The 26344-nt window shown below is 39.2% G+C and overlaps 1 protein-coding gene and 1 long non-coding RNA gene across 7 annotated transcripts; one reads left to right on the forward strand and one right to left on the reverse strand.

Moving 5' to 3' along the window:
• Nucleotides 1-50: 50 nt before the first annotated feature.
• hpgd (15-hydroxyprostaglandin dehydrogenase) lies at nucleotides 51-23912 on the forward strand. Of its 5 annotated transcripts, none has more exons than XM_042422932.1 (8): nucleotides 56-133; nucleotides 2414-2654; nucleotides 3553-3676; nucleotides 6268-6374; nucleotides 10828-10924; nucleotides 17557-17633; nucleotides 17758-17921; nucleotides 22368-23912. In XM_042422932.1, the coding sequence occupies exons 2-8, from the start codon at nucleotides 2562-2564 to the stop codon at nucleotides 22489-22491; spliced, it is 786 nt and encodes a 261-aa protein (XP_042278866.1). In that variant the 5' UTR covers nucleotides 56-133; nucleotides 2414-2561; the 3' UTR covers nucleotides 22492-23912. The 5 variants fall into 5 exon arrangements, with proteins under 5 accessions (XP_042278875.1, XP_042278866.1, XP_042278847.1 ...); XM_042422913.1 differs by having other exon boundaries at nucleotides 60-133; nucleotides 1466-2654; XM_042422905.1 differs by lacking the exon at nucleotides 56-133 and adding an exon at nucleotides 140-1013 and having other exon boundaries at nucleotides 1466-2654.
• LOC121905036 lies at nucleotides 17745-18745 on the reverse strand. 2 transcript variants are annotated; one of them, XR_006098336.1, is made up of 3 exons: nucleotides 18366-18745; nucleotides 17970-18019; nucleotides 17745-17829 (listed from the first exon to the last, which is right to left on the reverse strand). It is a non-coding gene; the product is annotated as an uncharacterized LOC121905036 (long non-coding RNA). The 2 variants fall into 2 exon arrangements; XR_006098335.1 differs by having other exon boundaries at nucleotides 17970-18058.
• Nucleotides 23913-26344: the final 2432 nt, after the last annotated feature.

Here is a 26344-nt window from a genome sequence, read left to right on the forward strand (position 1 = left end):
ACCAGATTTTCCTTCATTACAATGACACGTTGTCAACAGCTTTCACTGTACTTAGGCTACATCTTAAAAACTATGTAACTTAAGCTGAACAGCAACCATTTGGCCATAAATGTCAATGTTCTACAAGGCTACAGTAAGTGTGATACTCTGCATTTTAAGGATTTGGGGTGGTGTCAGCTTTTCCAAAACCAAAAAGACTGGCAAAAATTTAAGGAAAGGATTAAACAGTGTGTTTATCTGTTCTAATTAGGCTAGCATGTCGTGCTAACTAGCTCACTATCTGCAGTAGTAAGCGTTGCTTACAAGGGCAAGGAGCAAATCATTAGGTAACTACATTATTGTCAGATGAAGCAGGTTACATTATAAAAATCCCAGTTCATGACTCTCACCCACTCTAGTATTTCTCCATTGTGTGGAAGTGTGTGGAGTGTGTGAAAATGTTTGCCGCTCTGCTAACGTCCTGCTCTTGATGAGATTTGGGGAAGTTTACACTCAGGCAACCCCAGCTCACATTACCTGAGATAGACTTCTGTTTACCCAACACACTGGTTAGTGTCCTCATCTTAAAAGCTTTTTTTCTTATAATGTTAAAAGTGAAAACATACTGTTTGAGAATACAAACAAGTATGTAAGCTAATCTTACATTTTTCCATATTATACCATACTAGCACTACTGAAGCACACTACACTGCAATAAAAGAATTGAATAATGCTGTTTCTTTATTTCATAGTCTTTACATGGAAATCATGTATGTAACATGCATTTTGTTTTAAAGTGAGTCAGCTTGAAAAAAGAAAAACCTGTTAGCTAGCTAGTTACAGCTGATAAAATCTAAGATCATTTATGCTGGCAAAGTCAATGTTAGCTGGCTATAAATGAGAAGTTGCTTCACCTACGCCTGAAATCAAGGAACCATTGCTTAAAAAATTACCAAGAATTTGTGAAGTGGTATAGTGTTTGCCACATTTTACATTGGAAACAGCATATGTGACGTGCAAGAATGGAAAACTTGGTAGGCATAGCAACAGTAAGGGGGGGGGGATTAACAAGCAGTCAATTTGATAAATGCTGAGAAAATTGACTCTGCTTGTACAGGAATATCTAACAAAACTTTGCTAACATTAGCCACCATAAAGCTACTGATTATACCAGACCAAGAGAGGGTTTGCTGTGACTGGTATCTGCAAAACTGCTGGGTGTATTGCAATGATAAGGGTGTTTTATTGCTTTTGAATTTAAGTTTTTGAATGTGAAAATGTGAAAGTGAAAAGAATTTTAAAATGTTTTTTCTTCTTAAAATCTCACATAAGTTTGCTTTAAAGTGCTTTAAAATACCTCCAAATAAAATGTACAGGAACATAATCATACAGCTATTATGTAAAAGGCAACTATTATAAACTACTGCTGGACAAACAATCATGCAGTTACTTTAATTATGGAGCATGTGTTGGTCTCCCACTTCAGGTCCTCGGTAACCCAGAAACCTGCAGGGGTGATAGCGCTGAGCATGTTCATCTCCAAGTTCTTGTTGGAGGAAGGATGTCAGATGAGGAAGAAGGAAGGAAGGGTGTAAAGGAAGGAGAAGGAGGGAAGTGTAGGGATTTTCCTGAAGATGAATATGATATTCTGCCCAGTATAAATAGGTTTATTTTTAGGTTTATTTAATAGGTTTATTTATATACAAAAACTTGTTCTATCCAAATAGTAAAAAGTATTTTCTTTATTAGAATGACCGTACAGAAGTTCCCTAGAAGTCACTGAGGTCTAGCTTGCTTTGAGGGCCAAACCGGTATTTTTACATGTTTTAGCAACTTGTTTGAGGCTAACAGCTACTGGTTTCCATTCATTTCAGTACAGTGTGAAAATCAACATGCAGGGACCTGAAACTTGATGTAATGTATTGCTGAACAACGTTGCACGTTGTGTAACAGCAATTACACAGAGGGCACACAGTAATGTGGATGTGGTAAAGAGGAGAATGTGAGTATGACAGCTCCTTAAAAAGCTGCTGTCAAAGGCATATTGTTTTCATGTCAAGAAATACTTTTTTTTTTATACAAACAGTGACGTGTGAAGAGCCCAGGTGTGTAAATGAAACAGGAGTAAGAGGAGTGAAAGAGTGTAGAGAAGGGAGGAGGTATAAAGGAAGTAGGAGGGAGCATGAGGGCAGGTACAAGAAGCTGGATAAAACCTGTAATTATTATCCTACGGAGTTTACTTAGCCTTTACTCGATCTCTCTCTCTCTTGTCTGACACACATGCAGTGTTTGTATAGACTGATAAGCTCAGGGAGAGAGAGCAAAAGAGAAAGAGAGAGAGAGAGAGAGGGAGGGAAGAAGGGAGGGAAAACACAGCCCAGCTGAAAGAGTGAAAACACACACAGGGGTGAGAAAACCTATGATTGTGTTACAGAGAGAGAAGCAGTCAGATAGGTGCATGAATACACTGAAGCAGACAGAAAAAAGACAGAGGAAGAAAACTCAGAGTAATTGAGACTCTGAGAGAGAAAGAAAGGTAAAGTGTCAGAGAAGGAAGGAGGAAGACGAAGTGAAAGGAGATCATGGCTCTGAATGGGAAGGTGGCTCTGGTGACGGGGGGTGCTCAGGGCATTGGGAGAGCTGTGGTCCAGTCACTACTGCAGAGCTCAGCCAAGGTCAGTACTGCTCGGTCTGCTTTAGCTTCATAACTTTAACATAAGTTTTACTGCTTTGACAGTTACTCTCTTACTTTACAAATGTCTTCATTAAAAGTGCTCAGATTGATTTAGAGTGTTTCAGTTTTACTGCTTTTGTTTTCATGTTTAACACATTTCCAACTGTACATTAACAGCTGAAATTCTTATTGAACTGATCTGACTGTTACGTCTGCTGCTCGGACATAACCTGTTTTGACCTCACTGCTTTGACTTCACTTTGCTGGAACTGTCTGCATGTCTGCAGTGGCTTTATTGATTAAACTTTAATGGTTTTGACTTTACATCAACACTGTTTTAAGTGCATAGCTGCCGTAGTGTCCTTGTTTTAACTTCATGACAATTTATTGGAAGCACTTTCTCTGTACTACATTATCACATTTGTTTTAATACTGATCCTTGATTGTATCAGCACTACTGTTTTCCTGCTTTTAAAGGGTGTTTAAGGTCAGGATATACAGTGAGTAGAAATGGGGCCAGTGTTAACTTGTGATAGATGATGAGTCTAAAATAATAGTATAAACACACTGTGTTTTAACCCAGTAATTAGACAGTGAAGGTAGCATGCATTTAAAGGCAAGGCATTTAAAAGAGATCAAGTCTGAGAACTTTCTTCACACCTTGTGAAATGAGACTAATTGCGGTACAGCACTAAGACTAACATGTCATTAGTCTTGTATTTTTTAACGGTGCACCAGTGAAACACACACATATCAGTCACACTTGTCAAACCACAGTGGTGACAAGTGTGACTGATCAGAAGTAAGCAGCACACAGTAGCCAGAATATTGTCTCTCTTCATGAAGACAAACTGCAGTGTGTCTCACTACTCACTCACTAACCAGGTTTTGTCCTTCAGGTGGCTGTTGTCGACCTGAACAAGACCTGCGGTGAAGAGTGCAAGGCAGAGCTGGATGCAGAGTTTGGAGAGGGCAACTGCACCTTTATTCAGTGTGATGTGTCTAATGGAGACACACTGAGAGGTAATCCTTTCTATTGACAAATACCTTTTAAATCCCTTACATGATGAGTGACACAATAATAAAACTTTAAAGATAAACTGTAATCAACACATTCAGTCTGCTTATTAACTAGCAGCTATCCAAGCTGTTGTGTAATGTAATATCCACTTATTGTGAGTCTTTATGCAAGCTGCATCGTAGGATAATTGTACTTTGCTTATTCATTTTAGACTTCATGATGAATCAGGGGATGACTTCAAAAAAGAGCTAGTGACTATTTCTGGCAGGCATTAGAAACTTTTTCCTAGAGAGAGTCACCGTTGCTGCTCTCTGAGCTGACAGCTTCATTCAGCCGGTGTGAAAGGGCAGCAGGTCCAGTCAAAACAGATGGCAACAGAGTATCTGTGACATTTGTCAAAATTGCTGGTTCTGGTCACTCATGTATCTCACCAACAGTACAGATAAATCTAAGCATGTCTGGTCTTGCCTTGTAGTCACATGATTATTTGTTTGACAGTTTCTCAGTTTTTAGTTCAACATACTTCCTCACTACTCAGCACTGCTCTATTGCCCCTCACTTACCTTCTCCTTTTCTGCAGATCTGTCAGTGTTGCTTTGCTGTTTCATGTCCTCTAAAATGATGGAAACACAACTGTGTGTGTGTTAATGTGTGCGCATGTGTGTGTGTGTGTGTGTGTGTGTAGGCGTGTCGGGGTGAGAAAGAGAGAAGCAGAGAATTAAAGTGTGTTTAAGTGAATAAGTGTGTCTTAGAGAGAGCAAGAGAGAGGAACAAGGTTTCATTGTGTGACATTGAAAAAGTAAATCCCTGCAGGCTAATGGCTGTGGAATGCTGTTTGGTGTTGCTCCCCAATGTGTGATAGTACTGCTGTTGATGTAGATACACAATGTAAGCCTGTATGGAGCCGATGACAATGTGTGTGCGTGTGTTAGTGTGTGTGTGTGTGTATGTGTGTGTGTGTGTGTGTGTGTGTGTGTGTGTGTGTCTGTGTGTGTGTGTTTTCTCCATTTGTGGTAAGAAGAAATAGTGCATCTGCAAACATGCACTGTGCATGCAGTTGTTTACATGTTAGCATATGTGTTTTTCTGTATGCGTCTTCAGTGTGTGTGACTCATGTGTGCATGCACAGGTGGGTGGGTGTGTGTGTGTGTACGTGCAGGCATGTGTGTCAAGCAGATGAGCCTGTTAAAAGCTGGAATGTTTGTTTCTAATTGAGGGGTATCCAAGTGTGGAATGCGGCAGGTGATGACAAATGCAGGTTTTACCACCTCAGGTTTCTCCCTTCAGCTGTTTATGCAACCTCATCTGTCTGCTCACATGAGGAGATGGTTTGCATTTCTCATTATAGTACCCTTAAAGGAAGTCTTGGGGCGTACTACTGCGTATGTGGAAAAAGTAGTACAGTGGAAACTGCTTATACTGATCAAAAAGCTCAGGACAGAATCATTCCTATGCAAATGCTGTTTAAATAAATTCACTTATAGTAATCAGGTAGTCCGCTTACAGTGTTCATACATAAACATATGGAAAAAAATGAATGGAAAAATGAAAAACTACGGTTACTCTATTTTCTTTTTACCTTACTCCCATAGTACACCTACGATGTGTAATTAGCGAATGCGGCACCATTATCAGGCATTGCGGCGCACCTCCGCAGAGTTATGTGGAGTTGCGGGGTGTGGGCATGTTTACTTGTAACCGCCGTGAAACACGTTTTCTTCCTCTCATTCACTGGCTTTCTCTCTACCATCACTTGCTCTCCTCATCCACTCTCTAGCTCGCTCGACCACTGCTTCTCTCTCTCTCTCTCTCTCTTTCTCTCTTTCTCTCGTCTTTTTTACAATGAGTCGAGAAGATGACATTAAAGCCTTACTTTACTTTTAACATTACCAAACAAAGAGAAATGTCCTCCCCTCCTCCTAGTAATGTTTTTGTTTTCCTTCATGGCAGGGTTGTACAGTGTTACAGGTTGTGTTTCTCCAAAAGTTGATTCTGGTTCAACTTTCTCGCTGCGGCCCCCTCCCCCGCAGCCTAAACACACAACGCATAACCCATCTGCTTCAGGCTGGGAGGCTGCGTGCACATTGAAATCGTGACAGGAGAGGAGCAGCGAAACAAGCATTTAAACAGCTCTACTGTATTTTGAAACAGTCAATCAAATTTATATTATTTTATATTTATTTATAATAATCATCCGCTTATACTGATCAATTTGACCCGGACAGATGTGATCACTATAAGCGGTTTCCACTGTATAGAGTCTTCTGGGAGCTGTGTGAAATCTGATTAATTGCCTCAAGTGATGTCACTTGAGTCAGTGTTGGTTGGGGCTGAAGACTACAAGTTTGAAAATGAAAAAATCTGAGGGTGTGGAGTTAGAAAGACTTGAGGTTAACACGTCAGAATAATGTGGGTAATGTAGGTACCAGGTTTTGACAAGGAAGAAGAATGTGTGAAATTAATCGCAGCATTGATTTAGATTTTTTTTTTCAACTGTTCATCATGAGTACGTGCAATCAGTGGATTACTCTTTTAAGGTCCTGTGTCAATGTCTAAAGTCATTCACTGATGGTTTTCTGTTTCTGTGGTTTAGACACCTTCCAGAGTACGGTGGACCTGTTTGGTCGCCTGGATATTGTCATCAACAACGCCGGCATCAACAATGAAAAGAACTGGGAGAAGACCATACAAGTCAACCTGGTGAGATGACAAGATGACAGTAGGCCAGATGAAGATTAGTCAAGTCAGTTTTACATATAAAGCCCAAAATAACAAATTTGCCTCAGAGGACTTAACAATCTGTGGAGTATACAACACCCTTTATCCTCAGAATATTTGGGTATTGCATATGTGGGTAGGACTGTTTGTACATGTATCAGTATCTACTTAGTTTGAGGCTCTCAGTGACCCTCAAGACCACGTCACCCTTAGGGAGCGAACAGGTTTACCTGGCTGTTAGCTTAAGCTCCCTGTCTTGTCTGCCTTCTGAAAGCAAGCATGTGCCTGCCTGCCTGCCAAATATGCAGACAAAACAATATCACTTAAATTACAAAAACCTTAACTTAATCTTTAATTGTATTTGAATACATTGCAGGGGTCAGTCTTACTTGTAATAGATAATAAATGCTTTCTCTGAGACGAAGAATGTAATGATTTTTAAATGTTAAAATGCTGTTTTACTCAGATTCCTCACATGCAACTGCAAAGTTGGATCAGAGTGATAGATAACACCCAGGTTTCATGCCTGCTATACAGTGTCCTGAAATGTGTTGTTAATTGTGAGCAGTTTTTCTATTCGCTCTCAGGCAATAATTTCTGTTTTTTGCACAGTTAAAATTTCTCTCTTCATGCCATTTGACCCATATTTTCCTGTCCAGCTGGGACAAAACCCAACAGCCACTTAGGCAATGAAAAACTAATCTTCATACAGATCATTTACAGTCTTATTTGAAACTTAATCCATTTTCTGTTTATGTATGTTAACAGTGCCAGTCAGCAAGTGACCACTTGCTTGACATCACAACCAAAGATTTGATGACTAGCAAACAATGCTTTTGTTACAATCAAATCTTGTTTTGTTTGAAAGATATGGAGCTTCCATGAGTCCGTTTTGAGTTTCCTCAACCTCATCTTGAAACACAGGCGAATAGAAACCTGAGGCAGGAAGATGACCCTAACCCAGATACCATCTGACATCAAAGAACCAGGGATAAAAAATACTTTAGCTGGCCCAGTTTCCCAGCAGAAAATGGAAATCTAAGGTCTAGTTTTTTGTCAGCAAGACACTGGTACAATTGGCCATTTTTTCTCAAGCAGGTACTGAATCTCCCATTATGAATATTCTCCTGACTTGCTCAGCTTTGACCACCAGTGTAATTTATTGATCCACTGGAAAGGATGCACAGACTAAGTTAGCAAAAATAACTGCAGGAAAAGCCATGAGGATATGCTAATATACAAATCAGACACTCCAAATATTGTAATGATATCATAATATCAGTAAATACCAAAAACTCACTGCTGAATAACCGCAGTAGAGTTTAGGCAAGCAATAGTATAGTATATGTTCTGTATGGTATGGTATGGTTTTAAATAAACAAAAGTAGGACAAAGTCACAAGGAGTAAACATATTACTTAAATTTCATGAAATATAAGATTTTTAGTTTTAATATGTAAATACATATTGTGGTAAACTGAAACTCCACTAAAATAATGTTATGTTTAGCCTGTTAATCTGATCTGATCATCACAACCAATTCTAGCAAAAGTGCAACAGCTTATTATGCTGATAATATTTGATGCCACTGCCATTAAACTGGAAGGCCTCATTGTGTCTAAAAGACCCCAGTGTACAACACCCCTTCAAGTCTGTTAAGACTGGAGGGGGGAACAGACCACTGGCAAGTACAAGTACTTGCCAGTGGTCTGTTCAGACTACTCCATTACATCAGCAGGGCCCTCTGTCCCTCATGACACCATACCAAGCCACAAGCCTTACAACTACATTCCTGCTAAGGAATGTAGTTGTACTTGAGGTTATGAGGGTATACTGGGAGACTGCCAGCAGGCACCAGACAGGTACTGCCAGCAGGTCTCCCAGTGGACCCTCATAACCACACCACTCAACTGTAAAAAACAAACAAACAAAAAAAAAACCAACAGAAAAAAGTCACTTAAGATGACACAGTTCTTCAGCTGCTCTGCTCTTCCTCTTATTGCACTGATGGACTCCTAAAACTACTCATGTGTAGATCTAGGTCTAAAGACAATTATGAACTGGTAATTGTAATTAGAGATGTAATAAAGACAAAACAAGTGAACAACATCAGTTAGATTTAAGCCCCATATTCCCATCATGTAGATCAAAACCACATCGCTTTAAGTACTGAACTCCTTCATAGTCCTACCTGTCTTGTCACAGTAACGTCAGCAGAGCAATACGTTTGTAAATCAAAGCTTATCCAAAATGACATGCAGAGCAGCACAGCACAGGAGCAACTAAATAGGCTGATTTCAATAAGACATGACCAAGCTAACTCCATTGTTGGTCTGGGAAGGGTGTAGACACTGTACCTCTGTACTTGCCAGTGATGAGCATCAGGAGGTTTTAACATGCTGGAAGTTCACATTATCTTTTCTGAGGTTTATGTGTTCATTAATTCGGATCCCCATTAGCTGTTACCAGTCTCCCTCAATGCAGGTGCCCCAACACACCAGTAAGACTTGCATGATCCCTCACTGGCTTCCCACCCAAAAACTCCAAATTATGAGGGTTTTTTATAGCACACTTGAATGCATGATTTAGCTACAAGGAATTGAACTGAATGCATTGGGCAAGAATATTTGCCACCTGTGGACCCAAATGTACAATAAAATATATTGTCACTGTCCAGTGAAAATCATGTATCTATCTCAAAACTATTCCACTTCTGAGAAAGAAACAATTTAAAAACCAATTGAACTATCATAAAATGCATTGTCACAAATGTTGAAACAGGGCAGATTTTTTGTTGGTCATGAAAAGTTGATGTTTTGGAGATGCATGGCTTTCACAGGACAGTGATGTGCAAATGGGTGGGTTATTGTAGTAGGATCCATGGGAGGAAAGTAACAGAAATTCTGTACTCCCAACTCTACCATTTCATTGGCATTAGGAAATGAAATGATAAGTTTGCATTAGGTTTGAGAAATTCACACAGTAATTTAATATTATATATAAACCACTGAAACACAGACAAGTTGTGAAAACATTAAGCTAAATGAGTCATCAACATTTTTCTCTACCAGAGTAGTCTATGTTACTATTAGGTTGTACTATTGGAACAGCCATAAAGGGAGAGTGCCTACAAGACATACTGTGCTCCATTTCAGGGATTGCTCTCTTCAAAAGAGCAAGCCCTTCATTTTTCTAATACATCTGAAGACTGGCAAATTGGAATGGGGCAGCTTTGTTCACCCATTAGGATCTTGTCACTCTTGAAATATAGACTTCAAATGAGTCACAGCATAGAACTGTCTGAAAAGGCGATGTGACTTGTGGTTGATATATGTCTATTCTAGGAAGTCTGCAAACTACAGCGAGAGCTGCTTAAAGGTTGTGCACTTCACTTGCAACAGAAAAAAGTCTGTTGAGTATTTTCCCTTCACAGAGCGTAATGTCACTTGCACCTTGTCACTGGAGGGTAATCCTGTCTCCCTCTGGATCAGAGTGCTGGGCTTGTGGAGATTTTGTTTAAAGTTAATGAGGTTTCATTTTTACCAAGTTTTTGTGGAAATACTTGTGAATCCAGTACATGTTCTTTTCACAGAGACCTCATTTCTACAAATACATTAAATTGTATATTCTCGGTTTGCATTGATGTTGGCAACACCTTTTAAATGTTATCATCTTATCTGTCTCTCTGTTAAAGCTTTGACAATTTTTAGAGGAAGAAATTCCTCATCATCAAAACACGTTATCAGCTGTACGTCCCTCAGGTATCTATCTGAGATTCCATCTTTGTTTTCTTTTACAGTATGTGCTCCCTCTTGGTGTCATAGTTGGTCCAGATATAGTCTGATACACTGTGAAGCCTTATTACAATAAGGTTTGTTGTGGATATATGTGATCCCCACAGGATGATGCAATTTTCTCTAGAACATTGGACCTTTTCTCTAGAACCACAATCAGCCAAAAATGTCTACTTCTGCATAAAATAGCAATATCTAAAGGGTAAATGAGCATGAAATTTACTGAGCACATTCAGGCTCCCAATTAGATAAACATTGAGAGTTACAGGAAAAAACATTTGGCTCTGTAACAATAGCTCTAATAATAGCAAAATCACCAGTGCTGTATGTTGTTATTCTGCCCTACACTTGGTTCTTGTGCAGTATAATGAACACTGCATGCTCATGCACAACGTTTAGACATCTTGAGATATATTGTGTAGTGCTAGGTACAATAATTATTCTTCTACCTCATCCAACTTACAACTTACTTTGTTTTGCAGGCAGTATTGTCTAAGTCAGCAACAGATGTCCTCAGTGAAAAATAATGTAGAACTATAAATAAACGCACCGATCAGTAGTTTCTTCACTTTCTGTTTCACTTCCTGCTTGTGTGTGCTACACTTGTTAAACTGTGACCTTGTTGTCTCTTTATCTTTATAGACCTCAGTAATAAAGGGGACCTACTTGGCACTGGAACACATGAGTAAAGAGTATGGCAAAGAAGGAGGCATTATCATCAATGTATCCTCTATGGCAGGTAACACATAAACACACTAACACACACGTTTGTATGCACATATTTATTCAACTGGAACCCCCCCCCCCATCTCTCTCTCCCATTGGATGTATCACAAAAATGTATTTTATAGATAGATTCAATCAGAGAATCATTTCTTTTTAAGATGCCAGAAGTACTTGATATTTTTTTAAAGTCATGGTTATGTATTTACGCTACTTTTTCTTTGCAAACAACAACTGTACCCCAGACTCAGCCACTAATAAACAAAATACTTTACAATATATTATATAGGCACACAGTATTTCATTTTGAAAGGTTATTTAATGATACCAATGCAAACATATTCTGCACAGCATATTTGCTGCCAGACTGTAGTGGGAACATCAGGTCAGTTTAGCTTATGCTTGCTTGTGCTTTAGGAGGAGAACTATAGGAGACATTGGCTGCTTGGATAGGTAGAATTTAACATTGTTCCTCAGTACATTTATTATATTTTGGTCACTTATTACTACATATTTCTCAGATTTAGGTTGCAATCTACCAGCACTGTAAAGGTCTATGGTCCTTTGTTGTGACTTCCACAGAATTTGTTGCTAGTTGTAAAGTAGGTTGACAAGTAGTTTGATAGCACATAGAGGACTGATTTAGTTTTAGGCAGTTATACAGCATATATACTGTAGATATGGGCACGTAATATAGTCCAAAGCTCCACTACTGCAGATTATTTGAGAACAGCATCGCAGAAGTGACAAAACCAGAGCAGGTGAATCTTTAACTGTATGACATTGCAACACAGACACACACACACACATCCCTTTGATGGGATGGAGAGTTCTCTGAAATTTGGGTTACATAACACTACAGAGTTTCGACGATGACAAACTGTAGGAGAAAAACATGACTGTGCAGTGACCTTGAGGATTGACCTGGTTGGAAGGTGGGAAGAAAAATATGCTTCTGTTTCCCTCAGAGTCCAGATCTGGCACTTTGCTGCATGCTAACCATTTAAATGGTCTCAAATCACAGCATAAAGAATATGAGTCAAAAGTGACAGAAAAAAGCCCACATTTCACTTTTCAGAAAAAATGCAAATATGCCAATTCAAATGATAGTGTTGGATATGAGACTAATGGAAAACTTCATTTGCTCCATCTGTGCTGTCCAGCATTCTGTATCAGCAGCTGTACAGATGTCAAAATGATCTATCATGCGCTATGTCACCTAATTTAATTTGTGTAATGTATCTGTAAGATTTAAATATCTGCAGAGGCCCTGAAACTTCAGTGATATTTCAGTTCTAGTTTGAAGCACATGACTCGGGAATTTACACTCACCACTCTCCAAATATTCTCCTTTCTTGAAAGAGAGACACATGGGGATTTATTTATGTCAAAATGTCACAGATGATGAATTTCTCAAAGCCTCTGGAAGCCAAGCTTATGAAAACAGTTCCCATCTTCCTTGAGAGTGTGTTATCTGGGAAACACACTAGACAAAAAGCAACCATGACAGGTTGGCAGGCATCCACTATAACTGAAACTACTGGATCTGGATCAATCTGCACCTTAGTCTCCGTCATGGAAAAGCTCACGCTCCTCCAAAATCTTCACAGTTACTCACACACTCACACACATACACGCACACACACCCACACACACACACACACACACACACACACACATACACACATACATTTTGCAAGGTAATTCCTGCTCTTTTATGGTTGTATGTTGCTCTGATGGGCCAACACTTTTCAAGCCATCTCTGTAAAATCTCTAACCTTTTTCTGAACTCAAACAAAGCCCTGCAGAGCCACAGCAGCTCTGAGGAACTATGTGATATATGTCACAATGTGATTACAGTCATTGTTGTAACCATTTTAAAGTCAACATCACCTTGTGGTGTGACCTTCACGGGCTCTATATTTATTCTGGAAATGTCACTACTGTAGTTTTTTCCCCTCATGAAAGGTTAACATGCCATTCTTAATTTAAACAATCAATCACCACACCTACTAGATGAGTAGATAAGAGAGTTATTAGCTTGTTCCTGTTTCCTTAGACACAAAGCCTCATTATACTGTTGTGACTCCCACTCGCTCCTTACCAAGTAACATTACCACTGTGACCTGGAAAAGGGTCCAATTACAGACCTCCCTCCTGAGGCCCCAGGATTGTGAGCCAGTAGGATTTGAGCATGAGTCGTAGTGTTCCGTTGTATGAAGTACATAAACGTTCACTTATTTCACCTTAGCAGCCTACCAAAATCTGTTTCTGAACAAATTTGAGGCAAAAGCAATCCAGTCACTGAATTTTCATTTATATAAGATCTACAAGGCCTAATTTAAAAGTTTGTTTCAACTTTCGGCACTACTGCACTGCCAGCTGCCACTGCTTTTTTGGCCGTGCTTCAAGCTTGTGGGAGACACCAAAGCAATGCAGCAAAGCCTGAAATGACTACACGTATAAGTAACGTTAGTCTAATACTACTTTTATGTCATCAAATATTGCAATATTATTTATTATTGCTGCTTTGATTGAAAAGTCACTCATTCATATTAATATATTAATGATATAAATACATGGGTATTTGTTTTTGCACATCAATAATTATTTTAATAACTAATATTATGTATGTTAATATTTGTAATACATAATACAGTATATATAGTCTTCTATATTTATAATTAGATTTATAATATGTAGTTTTCATATAATTATATTTTGTGAACTATGACCTGGCAATTGACTTCTGAAAGAAAATGCAATACATCCTCCAACCAGCAGGGGGTGATAATATCTGCATGAGAGGGGCCTGAGGAGAGAGGTCTGAGGGGTCTGAGAAGAGAGGTCTGAGGGATCTGAAGAGGGAGGTCTGAGGTGCTGCAGTTGGACCCTCTTGGGACTATCTAGGATCCAAAGTTAGCTTCTCTCTGAAACCTTCTTCCTACAAGTATCATTTTTCCTTTTTCTTGCTGTTGTTCCCCTGAGAGGCCTTGGGTCTGGAGCAGAAGGGGCCATGCAGGTGTTGGTCGGGGGTCAAAGATCCTCCAACAAACAGCTGAGGTGCTGCTACTGTAGACAAAGTAACAATATTTGTCAATTGTGACAAAATAATAGAGTGACTTTGCCTCTAAGTGTCATGTCAGCCTGTGATGTGGTGGAGTTTGCTATACAGTTGTGCTATCTCTACTGTAGACGTGATGCCAGCCCTTGCATTCATGTATTGCATCTTAGCATATACAATGTAACGGGTTTCAACATATGCTATAAACTACCTTATCCTCTCTGGTAAACATAGGGTACTAAATAATCCTTTGACATGCTGAAATGTAATGTTTTTAGCTAGCTACAGACATTTTCTTCGCATTTCAGCTCTTGGTTGCATATTCAATTGTTTTCCTCTCTGGTGGGCGTGGTTTTCAGAGTATGATGTGTTGCTCTCTGTCTCTATATACATATGTGGAGGCTGTTCCTCCTGAATGTGATCAAGTGAGCTGTTTGCAGCTCAGAAAAGCAAGATGAAGCCTCATCTGTCTGCGGTCAGGCCAGCCAAAGTGTTCTTATCTCTGACACTCACTGACTGGCAGAACATCATAAGATGTACCACCACAACCACCGTTTATGTTTTTGAGCATCTGTCAACACATTCAGTTAATACTGCCTGGATATAACTTCCTGTTAGTTGTCTTTTAATGTCTGACCTGGGGCCTGCCCAACCATAAGCCTAGAGAATTAAGGTGAACTCCGCAAGACATTGCTCATAGTGACAAACCCCGAGAGTTTTATTAAACAACTCTGCATTCTCTCCACTTTCATCAGCCTCTGTTGGCAGCTCTGATAAACTTGCTGTACACTACCCACCCAATAGTCCAATATTCACTCTCCTTTTAGCTCTGTTTTGGTGTCCACCAACTCCTGAGGGAAACATCTGGCTCTTTAGATGGTTAATACTCCATTATATTTAGCAATTAGTTGTTAAAGTCCCCCTCCACTCAAAAATGTGTTTTTCTTCTTGTTCCTACATTGAATGTTTGAGACTCACTGTACAGAATGATGTATGTGCAGAGTTTGTTTTCACCTTCATCTGCTGAAGACAGAAAGTTCCTCTGTGCTCACTGAAAATTTGAAATTTACGGGGTAGGCCTATTAGCATGATTTGTGACATCACAACTAGTTTGGAAGCCAATCCTGGTCCAAAATGCAACTTACACAAATGTTAGCCTCCAGTGCACTGAAAATACACATTCAACCCGACAGGAAAAGTTTCTTTGTGCTGAATGCTGACAGAGCATCAATACAACTGATATATGCACTATATACAATACATATACTGTGTTTGTGTGTGTGTGTGTGTGTGTGTGTATGGGTGACAGAGGGAGAAACATGCTAATGTAGTGATGCCAGCAAGCTTTTAATTAGTTACATGTTTGTTTGGCCAATGTTACACCTTTAACAGTAAAACATATAGTAATAAATGTGACAGCACTTCTAATTTGAAAAAACTCATCTGTTGCAGAGCTTCCCAAAATGCTAACAATGGAGTTACTACATCCTAATCTAAATCATGTTCACCAACCCACTTTTATTTCTATACAGCCATCCTTTTTCTCCCTCACTTTAAGTGATTTACTCAGAAATTCATATTAAAAAGTCCAGTCAATGGGCAGATTTTTCATGAAACTGCACTTCTCAAGTAGCCGTTCTGTCAACCCTTACTAGCAGATTACTGAGCTATCAATAACACACTAAAGGTAACAACGCCTGAGGTAGAGCTCTGCTCCATATCTCACCTTTTTATCTGTATGACGATCGCATCAATTTGCAACTGTCAATCCAGTTTTACCGCAATGTGGTTAGAGTTTCAGTTAATCATGAGATACAGATACATAGACTTAAAATGACCTTTATGCAGCACGTCAGGAATGAAGCCGAAAAAAACTCTTGTGTATATATATTTTTTTCTTTTTTGCAGGAATTTTTGCTGTTGTGTGTTTTGAATGGAATTTCACTATTAGTTCACATCTAAAATAAGGTTGTCATATAATATATTCTTGCTTTAGAGCTGCGTGTTGTTTAATGAAATTCTAGGAGATGTTGTTGGTTCTTACAGTCGGACACAACATCTTGCAGATCTAGGACAGTTCTGCCTCAAGTAACAGCAGACATATGGTAATCATTTTTCACTTATCTCACTTGTGATAACATCAGTGTGTGTGTGTGTGTGTGTGTGTGTGTGTGAGTACATGCCATTCCCACGACAGACTTGTCCAAACATGGTCAAGCATATTGTTTTGGGGGGGGGAAAGAATGTGTGTGTATGTGTGTTTGTTGATGTGTACGTGTGCTGCTCAATGCAAGTGTTTGTGTGTATACTTGTGTTTTGAATGATGTCATTATCAGATTCTTTTGGAAGTGGATTCAGCCCACATGAGAGTGATTCAGTTTATAGTCGTGTTTGTCTTTGCAGGGATTCAGCTGACTGCTTTTATAACATCAGCTGTCGAATGTTCTTACCTTAAACCGTCTGAAGTTTTAGCTATGTTGTTAACAGTATGCTCTAACTGTAGGTGCAAGTTGTAGTTGCTTTTTTTTTTTTAATTTGGAAACTGCATATTTTCATAGTATCATATTTTGCTCCTTGCAATTCATGTTATTAGGTTTCCACTATTTCTGTCATGTTTGTCTTTGTGTATGGTCCTATATTTCAGCCCATGTGTTCATATACACCTTGAAACAGGTGTAATAAAGTAAAAGCAACCATCACACTCTTTGATCTCACAACCTGGCCAGAAGATGCTACTTTTCCTGAAGGAACTTAACTCATTCACACAACACTTTTTTTTTTCTCTGTGAAGCTTGTGAGGAATTCAACTCCTGAAAACTCACCCTGGAGGCCAAATTGGCTGCCCTGTCATCTAGCGGGTGCTTGCCATAACCTGCCTGCTGTGAGTGGCGGCTCTCAGCCATGACAATAATCAAAAGCAGCTGATTAGCCTCTTAGACTACAGAGAGAATGAACTGCTGAGGATCTGCGTGAATGAGCCAGAGGGAGAGGAGTGTGATTTGAGGTCAAGATTGTTGCAATGTTACACTTTATGAATATTGAAGTTATTAATTGAATAAGGGACATGGAGATTATTTGAAAGCAGAAAACATAAACAGACATTAAAAAAACATCTGCAGAAAATGGTTTATTTTAAAGCACTGTGCATCACTTGTAATTAATTTTATGAATGAAAAACACGATTTTAGATTGATGATGATGCTCTGATGAAGCTGTGGGAAATATGAACTGAGCCTTATCTCACTAAACCTGGATCAACTGACACTCTAAGAAGCTGAGAAGCTGGTGTTCAGACACAGATGCAGCTGTGTTTAGGAACACCCGAAAGAAAGCCCTGTTGATCTTCTCAAACACTCTACATGTTTAAGGCTTACAGCAGGTTAAAGGTTAAGCTCAAACTAGGAGCAAAATATGGCTGACAGAAATCTTCACAGAATAAAAACATTGTATATAAGACAAAGGGTGGAATTCATTTATTTTCGGACATTGGCTGTTCTTTGACCTCAAGCAGTTTCTTGTGAGATTCTGCGTTGGTGTCAGTAACATGTTTGTCCTCTTGTCTCCTCTTGTTCTTTATATTTCAGCCTTCATGCATTCCCCTCATCAGCCTGTCTACACTGCTACTAAACATGGAGTCATTGGCTTCACTAGAGCTATGGCGGTAAGAAGCATACATTATAGTTATTAAATTTCACTGTGATTTATTAAATTCTTACACAAACTAAATAATGAAGTGTCAACATTAGTATTTTTTAGGATGGGAGATCACTCTCTTGTTCTTGCAGGACGCGTCCTCTCAGGGTGACTATGGTGTTCGTATCAACGTCCTGTGTCCGGCCTTCGTCGACACTCCTCTACTGCACTCAGTGGAACACGAGGACAACATGGGAAAGTTTGTCAAGTTCAAGGATGACTTCAAGCGCAGCATGAACAAGTTTGGAGTTTTAAAGTGAGTTCACTCAAACACTAGAAGAAACACAAACACATTGATACTCACTCAGTCCTGTGTTTAAATCATTCCTTGTCATTGCAATGGGATTATTCCATCTGGCATGAGATAACACACTGACTTTATTGGTGAGATCACTGAAAACAAATGCACAATTTTTACTGAGACAAAGGCTTTGTATTATGTAATTAAGAGTCTTAAAACTCTTTTTCATTGATTAATACAGTGATCCAGTTATATTTGATGGTGGTGAGCTCCCATTTCATGTGATACAGGAGCAGCTGATTGAGCATAATATAGCCAATAAATTTAAAGAATTAATCTCCGGTTCCCTTATGGAGAACATGTGAAAACAGTTAAATTCAGTTCATTGCAGCACTATTGAGCTAAATGCTAACAGGTTCACAATGACAATGCTAACATGCTGATGTTTAGAAGGTTTACCATAGCTGTGTCCCAGTTCAGGAGTCGCATCCTTCAAAGGCTGCATTTGAAGACCGAATGCATCACTTTGGCGCAACAAGGCTGTCCCATTTTGAAGGCTCCTTCAAATGTGGCAGAGAAATGCGGCTTTCTTTTTCCAACTTTGGAGGATCCAACGTCTGGTCCTTTGGGACAGCCAAGTATCCCAGAATGCAGTGTGAATTATGAGTGCCACTGCTAAAATTTCACATGATCATTAATATCAATGGGCTACTAATGATTTTCACTCACACACTATTCAATCATGATAACACCCTACATTATCATGGAATTGTTGTGAGTCATCAACTAATGCATGAAATCTCAGGATCCTCCTCATTCTTCAAAGGACAGCTACATGAAAGGTACTGTTATAAAAGTAGAGTAGCGTAGCTGCTTCAAGGAATAGGGCAGTGCGAAATGTGTGCATGTAGCAAGTGGCAGAAAAGTGATGATGAATGCAAGCTCAGCTGGGGAAAAGGTTAGCAGTAAGTTGTCAGTCTGGCAGTAAATGTGCAGTACAGACCACAGTGTGTCAGTTAATAAATGCTGCAGATTCTCAAGACCAAGGTAAGTCTTGTCTGTTGTTTCTCCAACTGCTGGAAAAGTGAAGGTGGTTAGCCCCATAGACTGTAAAAAAAAAAAAAAAAAATGGACGTAGCCACCACGATGTCACCCATTAGTTTGTGGATTCCTGTTTTGAAGACTCGAGTTTGCATTTGCCAGAAGTGACCGTATTTGAACGAGAGAGTGGAGCTGACCCTAACGCTAGCTGCTAGCTTTGTTAGAATGGTGCATTTACAGTCTATGGTTAACTGTGATGATGCTAATGCTTATGCTAATTTTTGATAGCAAAAAACAGGCTTAAAACCATCAAAACAAAATGTACTGAAAAATTGAACAGCTGACTCCTTAGAGGGTCTTTTAGTGCAACCAAATGCCGAACAAGACTTTTTCGGTGACCAAAATTTCACAATTAACTTTCATGAACTGAAAACACAGTGAAATAGTGACGGCTACGCCTGTACCCTGTGAATCTGTGGTTACGCCATGGTTACGTAACATAATCAACGTTGTCACTGCGGTAGCGACTTGTCAATCACAAGTTAGCCATGACCTAAAGCATACGCTGCTTTATTGTCTATTTTACTCTAAATGGGACCATAGTTTACAAAGTGAACATCATACTGTATTGAGGACTTGAAACTATTGATTGAGACCATAGTTTCATTGGGAAAGTGCTTACTGAAGTAATAAATCAAGTGAGAAGTAGGGTCATTTCCCAGACTTCTATACAATTGGATTTCTTTTTGGAGCCAGTGGAGTGGCCATTAGAGAGAATGCAGGTTTAAATCACTTCCACATTGGCTTCACTTTTCAGACCTGGAGCTACCTGCTTGGTTAGCCCCGAGGTTAGCAACAATGGGTTAGCCTAACCTGACCAGGCTCACTTAAGGTGGACTGACCTTTAAGGTGGACCAGCTATTCTCATTTTAGTGTCAATCTCTGCCACTCCTAAACAGAGAACAGAAATGTCTGACTGCTGAGTCTCTCCCAGGTTTTGCTCAGCACCCCAGCCACCGCCCCAAAGCAGTCAACCTAGGGGAAACACTGGAATGCATTTCACACCAACTGGCAGCGATGGCGGATATTTTGAGCCAGACTAAAAGCTGTTGTAATTTTCAATCTAGGACCATTATTTTGAAACTTTATTAGGTTTTAATATCTTCTTCATACGAGAAAGTAACCATTTAGATTCCCAATATGTAGTCAGTTTATCCAAATAATGCCTGTTTGGAAATTTGCTCCAACATTTTTGGAGATGTGAGGAGTCACTGGCTGCATGAGACCAGCATCATCTCAGCTGCTAGCAGCCCAACTCCTGAAATGACTGGCCAGTCAACATCTGTCGTCGTCCTAGGGAGAACATGATCTGATGAACTGATCTGTACAGCTATTTGGTAATTTACCACTGGCTCTAATGTCTCCGTGTCAGTACAGGGTCTGGGCTGGTTTAGGGAAAGCAGAAGAAGAAAAACTGTTAAATAAGCTATAGCTAGATATTAAGTGTGTGTCTATCAATCTATCTATCTAGCTATCTAGCTATCTATCTACTCAACCTGTTTTAGCTGATTAATAACAAGACCATTTTTTAAATATTAAAGTAAGGTTAGTTATTAAAGTAAGGTAGCGTTATTTTAAATATGAAATTATATTGTCAAATTCAAATGACATTAGCCATATAAACTATGTTAACTAACTGTTGTTAACTAGTTAATTTTAACATTACTATTGGCTAAAAGTACACAGCTTAACTGATCTTAATCTACTTGGCCATGGTCCTCTCTCAGCCTGGGATACATCACACATGGCAGTGAAGCATCTCCATTTCCTCTAATAAATGCTAAAACAAAAAAATATATATATATATACTTACAATATCTGGCTACATTTCTACTAGCTGTGTCCTGATTGCCAACTGTAGCAGTCAAGGTTGCTAGGTGAGAGGAGTTGCGCTTCGGAACGCAAGAAAAAGGGAGGGAACAGCTGGTGATACAAATAGGAAATCCTCCGTAAACCAGACCGTCTCATTTAACTACGCTCGGTTCAGCCTTCACAGTCTATGAAGGACACACCTTTATAGACTGCGTCCTTTGAAGGATGCAGCCCCTGAATTGGGACACTTACCATCTTAGTTCCATCTTGACATTTGCTAATAAGCACTAAACACAGCTGAGGCCGATGGGAATGTCATTAGTTTTGCGGGACTTTGATCATAAAGGCTTAATGAAGCTTTTTGATAATTTTAATAAAACAATTAGGGTGTGCAAAGATTTTTACAAAAATCACAAAATAATTTGAGCAAATTACCTAAATATGACTGAATGTAAATTATACCATGATATAAGATTAATAAACACATGAAATCAGATTCTTAACTATATATAACTTATGACATATATTTCTGGTATATTTTACATGTAGACACACCTGTTTAACACAGTAACTCAAGAACAGTAAGCTACACAACAGAAACGTTTCACAATATACCACATGTCCTGTGCTTGTGAGACACCTGTAGCTCCTTATTGTATTACAATGTGGACTGTGTTATGTGACTACAAATAATCTGAAATATCAGATGGATTAATGCTTCACTAGTAGGTGCAATGACTTGGCAAAGTAAATCATCAACAAAGTCTGAGATCAAAATTCTACTGCCAAGACGTGTCAGACAGAGGACGTCCAACAAACTGTTGAACTGTATCTACTAATGTGCTAACAAATTGCTCTTTCTACTCAGGATGTCAGATCTGCTGATTTGTTCTGTTATTGATTTTCTGTTTTGCTTTTTACAAACACGAAACATATGTGGTCTTGAAAACACTCAGTGCCACTCCTCTCTGGCCTTTTACTGTCTCTATTCTGACTTGGCTGTGGAACAATGCTCTGCTTTCAAGAAACTTGACAGGTGTTTATTTGGAACAGTTCTGATAAGTACAGATATACTGTGCCTGTCTTGTATTTTCAGACATTCAAAAGATGAAGTGACCAAGCTGTGTGTACTATGGCTCTGAGAGACCTAAATGAAAGCTTGAGTTGTGCAACTCAGAGACAAACAGCAGGAGGGACTCACATTAGTGTCAGAGGAAGTTGAGGCCAAATGACTTCCTGAACACACACACGTACACACACACACACACACAAACACACACATTTTGATTTTAAATAATGGCAGTACAGCAGGTTTATGTTGTATTGTTAGGATAGGAAATAACTAATTATTGGAGCCTGTTTCCGTGTGTGTGTGTGTGTGTGTGTGTGTGTGTGTGTGTGTGTGTGTGTGTGTGTGTGTGTGTGTGTGTGTGTGTGTGTGTGTAGCCTTTGAAATGGTTTTACATCACATGTAATCTCATGTAATAGCCCTTTTCCTGCTGTGGCCTCCCTCTCCTCCCTGTGACCTGCCTCTGTGTTTATCTCCAGGCCATCACTGATAGCAGAGGGCATGATGAGGTTGATCATGGACACCAATCTGAACGGAGCAGTGATGAAGATTACCTGCTCCAAAGGAATCCACTTCCACACCTATGAACCCATGTCTGCTTGAGCTTCAAAATGCTGAACTGAGGAGGACTATGCAGTGCTTTAACCTGTCTGACCGCAACACACCAGAGACTGGTTCAGGACAACATCTGGCTGCTGGAATTCATATCAGAACTGCATCAGAGCAACGGATCTTACTGGAAAAACTGACCTGAACAACACCTGATCATGTATATTCACCAAATTGTAACAGCCTAATTATGCTAATAATATGATCCTGATCATCATTGCTATTAGAAAACATCCAATGTTTTCACTGCCAGCCAAGATATTAACCACTGGCAAACCAAAATTATAAATGTGTTTTTCAGTATAGTGTCAGTAAATATCTGACAGTCAGTGTCACCCACCTCAGACACGACTGATTATGCAGCTTCTTTGATTAAACAGTGTTATTATAAGAACTGTAATCGTTATTTAACAGCTAGTTGATATGGTTTATACAAAAAATTTTAAAAATCCTGTGGGATAGTTTGATATGAGTGATATGGGACTTTTATTTATTGATCTTTTAGTAACAAGACTGTTCCATGAGCACTCTTGCAAGTGTTGAAGGGAATAACACGGGTATCATATCAGAGTACTGCCAGAGAAAAGCTCACTGAGTGTCCAAATGAAAGAGGTTGATTTTCTGGGAAGGTTGAAGGTGCTCAGTTTTAACTGTCTGTTAGAAGTTGATATTTTTTGGTCTAAAGGTAGTGCTAGAGGAAAGGTCAGAGGGTCTTAGGGAGACCTACAAGACAGGGATATTTGGGTGTGATGCAGTGTAGCAGACTGGTTGTTGGATGGCACAGAAGTTGTAGGGAGGTGGTTGGGGTGGATGGAGTGTGTACAAACACAGGACAATGACAGCAGAGAGAAGGATTTGCAGTCTGATCTTGGTAGAAAACTTTGTTAGTTAATATTTCCTTTTTGTGTTGATTTTGAAAAACTATTCAGGAGACATTATGTCGCTCTAACAAACAAATTGGCTGTTGCAAAAGTAGTAATATATAAATGTAATTCCTAGGAGAGAGGGCAGTTACCTATGTTGCTAACAGATTTGTTACCTACAAGGCATGCTAAATTGTAAAAATGTTAACAGAGGTAATCAGTTTGTTAATTTATATTTTTAATTCAACATGTTTAAATAAGTATAAGGATGGAATTTAGTTAAGAAAAAAATCTACAGTTTATACATATGAAAAGTTAGTAGTGTAGAGAATAGAAGTTAATTTGAATATTGGTGACTGTCTCTGTCAGATCTGCAGGGTCAAGGTTTTAGTTCTGACATTCTATTCAAAGAATATGCTAAATCTTGATGATTCAGCAGTGGAAGTTTGGTATACAGCATAACAAAAATGATGTGTTTATTATTAGAAATGTGAAATCAGCTCATTGTGCTACGTGGGTTGTATGCACATGAATAAAGAAGCATCAAAAACCTGTTATTTATTGTGCTGCTGTGGTCCAATTTTAATTGTCCAATCCAAATATTAGTATGATTTTTAAGTTGGATTTTTACATAACATTCTCATCTTCTTTTGTTTTTCCTTCATCTTTGGCACCAACCTATAGCAGGTTTGTATTTTATACTACTGTACCCTCTATATCAATCAAGAGCAGCATTATTCAAATAAAAATGTCAACCAGCAGCCCTACACATGTCCTCACTCATAGAGTGTAAAAGTCAACCTGCTTCTCACACACACACTCAAACACACACTGCTGCTCTTCCTGTTTGGGTGAGCGCAGTGGTAAAAACACCGCAGAGCCTGAACCCAGTACAAATATTACACGTCCAACAATTCCTCTCAGTTAAACATTATGCTAGAAGAATAACAGAGAAGACTAGCAGCACTTAGGGAGTAATCTAAATTATTAGTGGCACGCAGGTCAAGTTTGCTACAGTCTCACAGGACTGCAAGCTTTTTGTTTTTTGGGCTGGCTTTTTCAACCTTCTCTTCTGCAGCAATAATTAAAAATCAACATTTTAAAGATGCACTAAGCAATATTTTGATAGAAGTATATTGTATCAGGTGCAGAACAGCCAAGAAATGGGAGAAAGGCAGTAGTAGTAGCAGTTGCAGAGTAGTGAGTTGTTCAAGTCAAGTCAAGTTGATTTGTCCAATGTCAAATGTAATGTGAGAGCACTTCATTCAGTGTTAACATACCTCCTAACTCCTCGATCAATTAGATACTTTCACATTATTGAACATCTTGGCCCTTTCCCAAACCGGTCTCTCCCCAGGAAGCTATATAAACTCCAGCATACTCTTTGCGCCATCCAGCTGTCATTGCCTTCATTGTAAATGCAAAACAATATGTTATTAAATGTTGCAACAGCACTAAACCTTCTGTGACTTTGTTTAAAGCCATCTGCTGTAAAAAGGCAGTGTGAGGAAAGTGCAACAAAAGTTCATGTGCATGAGTAAAATAATACAGAATTAGGATGTAACTAAACTGTTTGACATTTGCAGGGACTGGTGTTGCAAGTCAGCATGGGTACACACTTCCTGTCACTGGGTTCTCCACTTCCACTTCACAGTCATTAATCTTGTACGGCCCTCATGAAACTTCCATGCTAAGCACACAAGTGGAGGCAGATTGTATAGGCTGGGAGGGTAGTGGCCAGAACATGACTGAGCTATTGTTTGAAATATTTGTATTTGTGGATCTATCTATGTACATCTCACCTGTGTAACTTTGCACACAATAAATGTGAATGAAAATGCAAGAAAAAAAAAATTCAAACTTGCATGAAGTGGAACAATTATGTTATCAGTAAAGTGAAGAGCAGCATGTTGTACTATATTTCTAATAAATGATGACATTGTGGGACCTGCTTCTATGTCTTCTTTTGGTTTGTTTCCAGCGGTGTAGACTGATAGTGTAGCATCAGCAGCCCGACACAACATGCCTCTGCTCCTCCAGAAAATATCGAATAAAAATAGAAGCAGATAAACATGGAGCAGCTGTAAATTCTGATCAACATGGAGTTACAGAAGAGTTACTAGTGTTTTTATAGCCACACTAACTGCATGGTTTTAGAGATGGCAACATGAAATATCTCTGAAATGTGGTACAGATATTCTTGTTCTATGGAGGATGAACACTTTAAAGGGGACCTATTATGCTTTTCCTTATTTTCAGTCATATATATAATGTTCGGATGTTGGATGTTCACGTTAAGTGGCCAGTGTGTCAAATAATGAGGTAAAGTATGTAGAAGTAATCCCTGTGAGCAAAAAGCACCTGCTTCAGACTGCCCTGAATGCTCGGTTTCCAATGAGTTTTTCTACTTTCAGCCTGAGTTGACGTCGGCTCGTGACAGATTTCTTTATGTAGTCATCTGCTCCACACAGAGCATGCCAGTTCACTGCTCCGCTTCACTAAAATTATGGCATTTTTCCATTGTTTTGGCAGTAGTCACACCCAGTCATGACTCAAGTTGAGCTGGCATGCTGGTGTTTTTCCATTTCACAGCATGGCAAAGTACAATAACCTGTTGGAGGTATGCTGGTCATCTGCAGCTCTTCATCAAACATAACATCATCACTGTGGTTGTTTCGGCTTGTGCTACTGCATTATTTCTAACTGATCTGCTGAACAAATAACTCCAAATATGTCCATATTTTGTCATTTCAACCAGTTTTTAGCACTGCTAACAAAGCCCTGCTAATTCAGTAAGGAACATGTTTCACTTCCTGTAAATTCTTCACAATAAAAGTCTCCCGTTATGTAGTGATTTAAAAACTTTTAATTTGAAGCAGTAGAGCAGGAAATATAGGGTATGTATCAGCTGCAGCTTAACATGACTCTGATACATGCTGCACCTCAGCGCCTTCTGGAAAGCTGGCCAATCAGAACAGAGTGGG

This window comes from Thunnus maccoyii, chromosome 2 (assembly GCF_910596095.1).
Source record: "Thunnus maccoyii chromosome 2, fThuMac1.1, whole genome shotgun sequence".
Lineage (NCBI taxonomy): Eukaryota > Metazoa > Chordata > Actinopteri > Scombriformes > Scombridae > Thunnus > Thunnus maccoyii.

What these genes read in the sequence shown, in the direction of transcription:
- hpgd (XM_042422932.1), top strand. Translation starts at nt 2,562, where the DNA reads ATGGCTCTGAATGGGAAGGTGGCTCTGGTGACGGGGGGTGCTCAGGGC. An exon ending in TACTGCAGAGCTCAGCCAAG is followed by an intron (nt 2,655 to 3,552) that starts GTCAGTACTGCT and finishes TTTGTCCTTCAG; the next exon opens with GTGGCTGTTGTCGACCTGAA. An exon ending in AGACCATACAAGTCAACCTG is followed by an intron (nt 6,375 to 10,827) that starts GTGAGATGACAA and finishes TTATCTTTATAG; the next exon opens with ACCTCAGTAATAAAGGGGAC.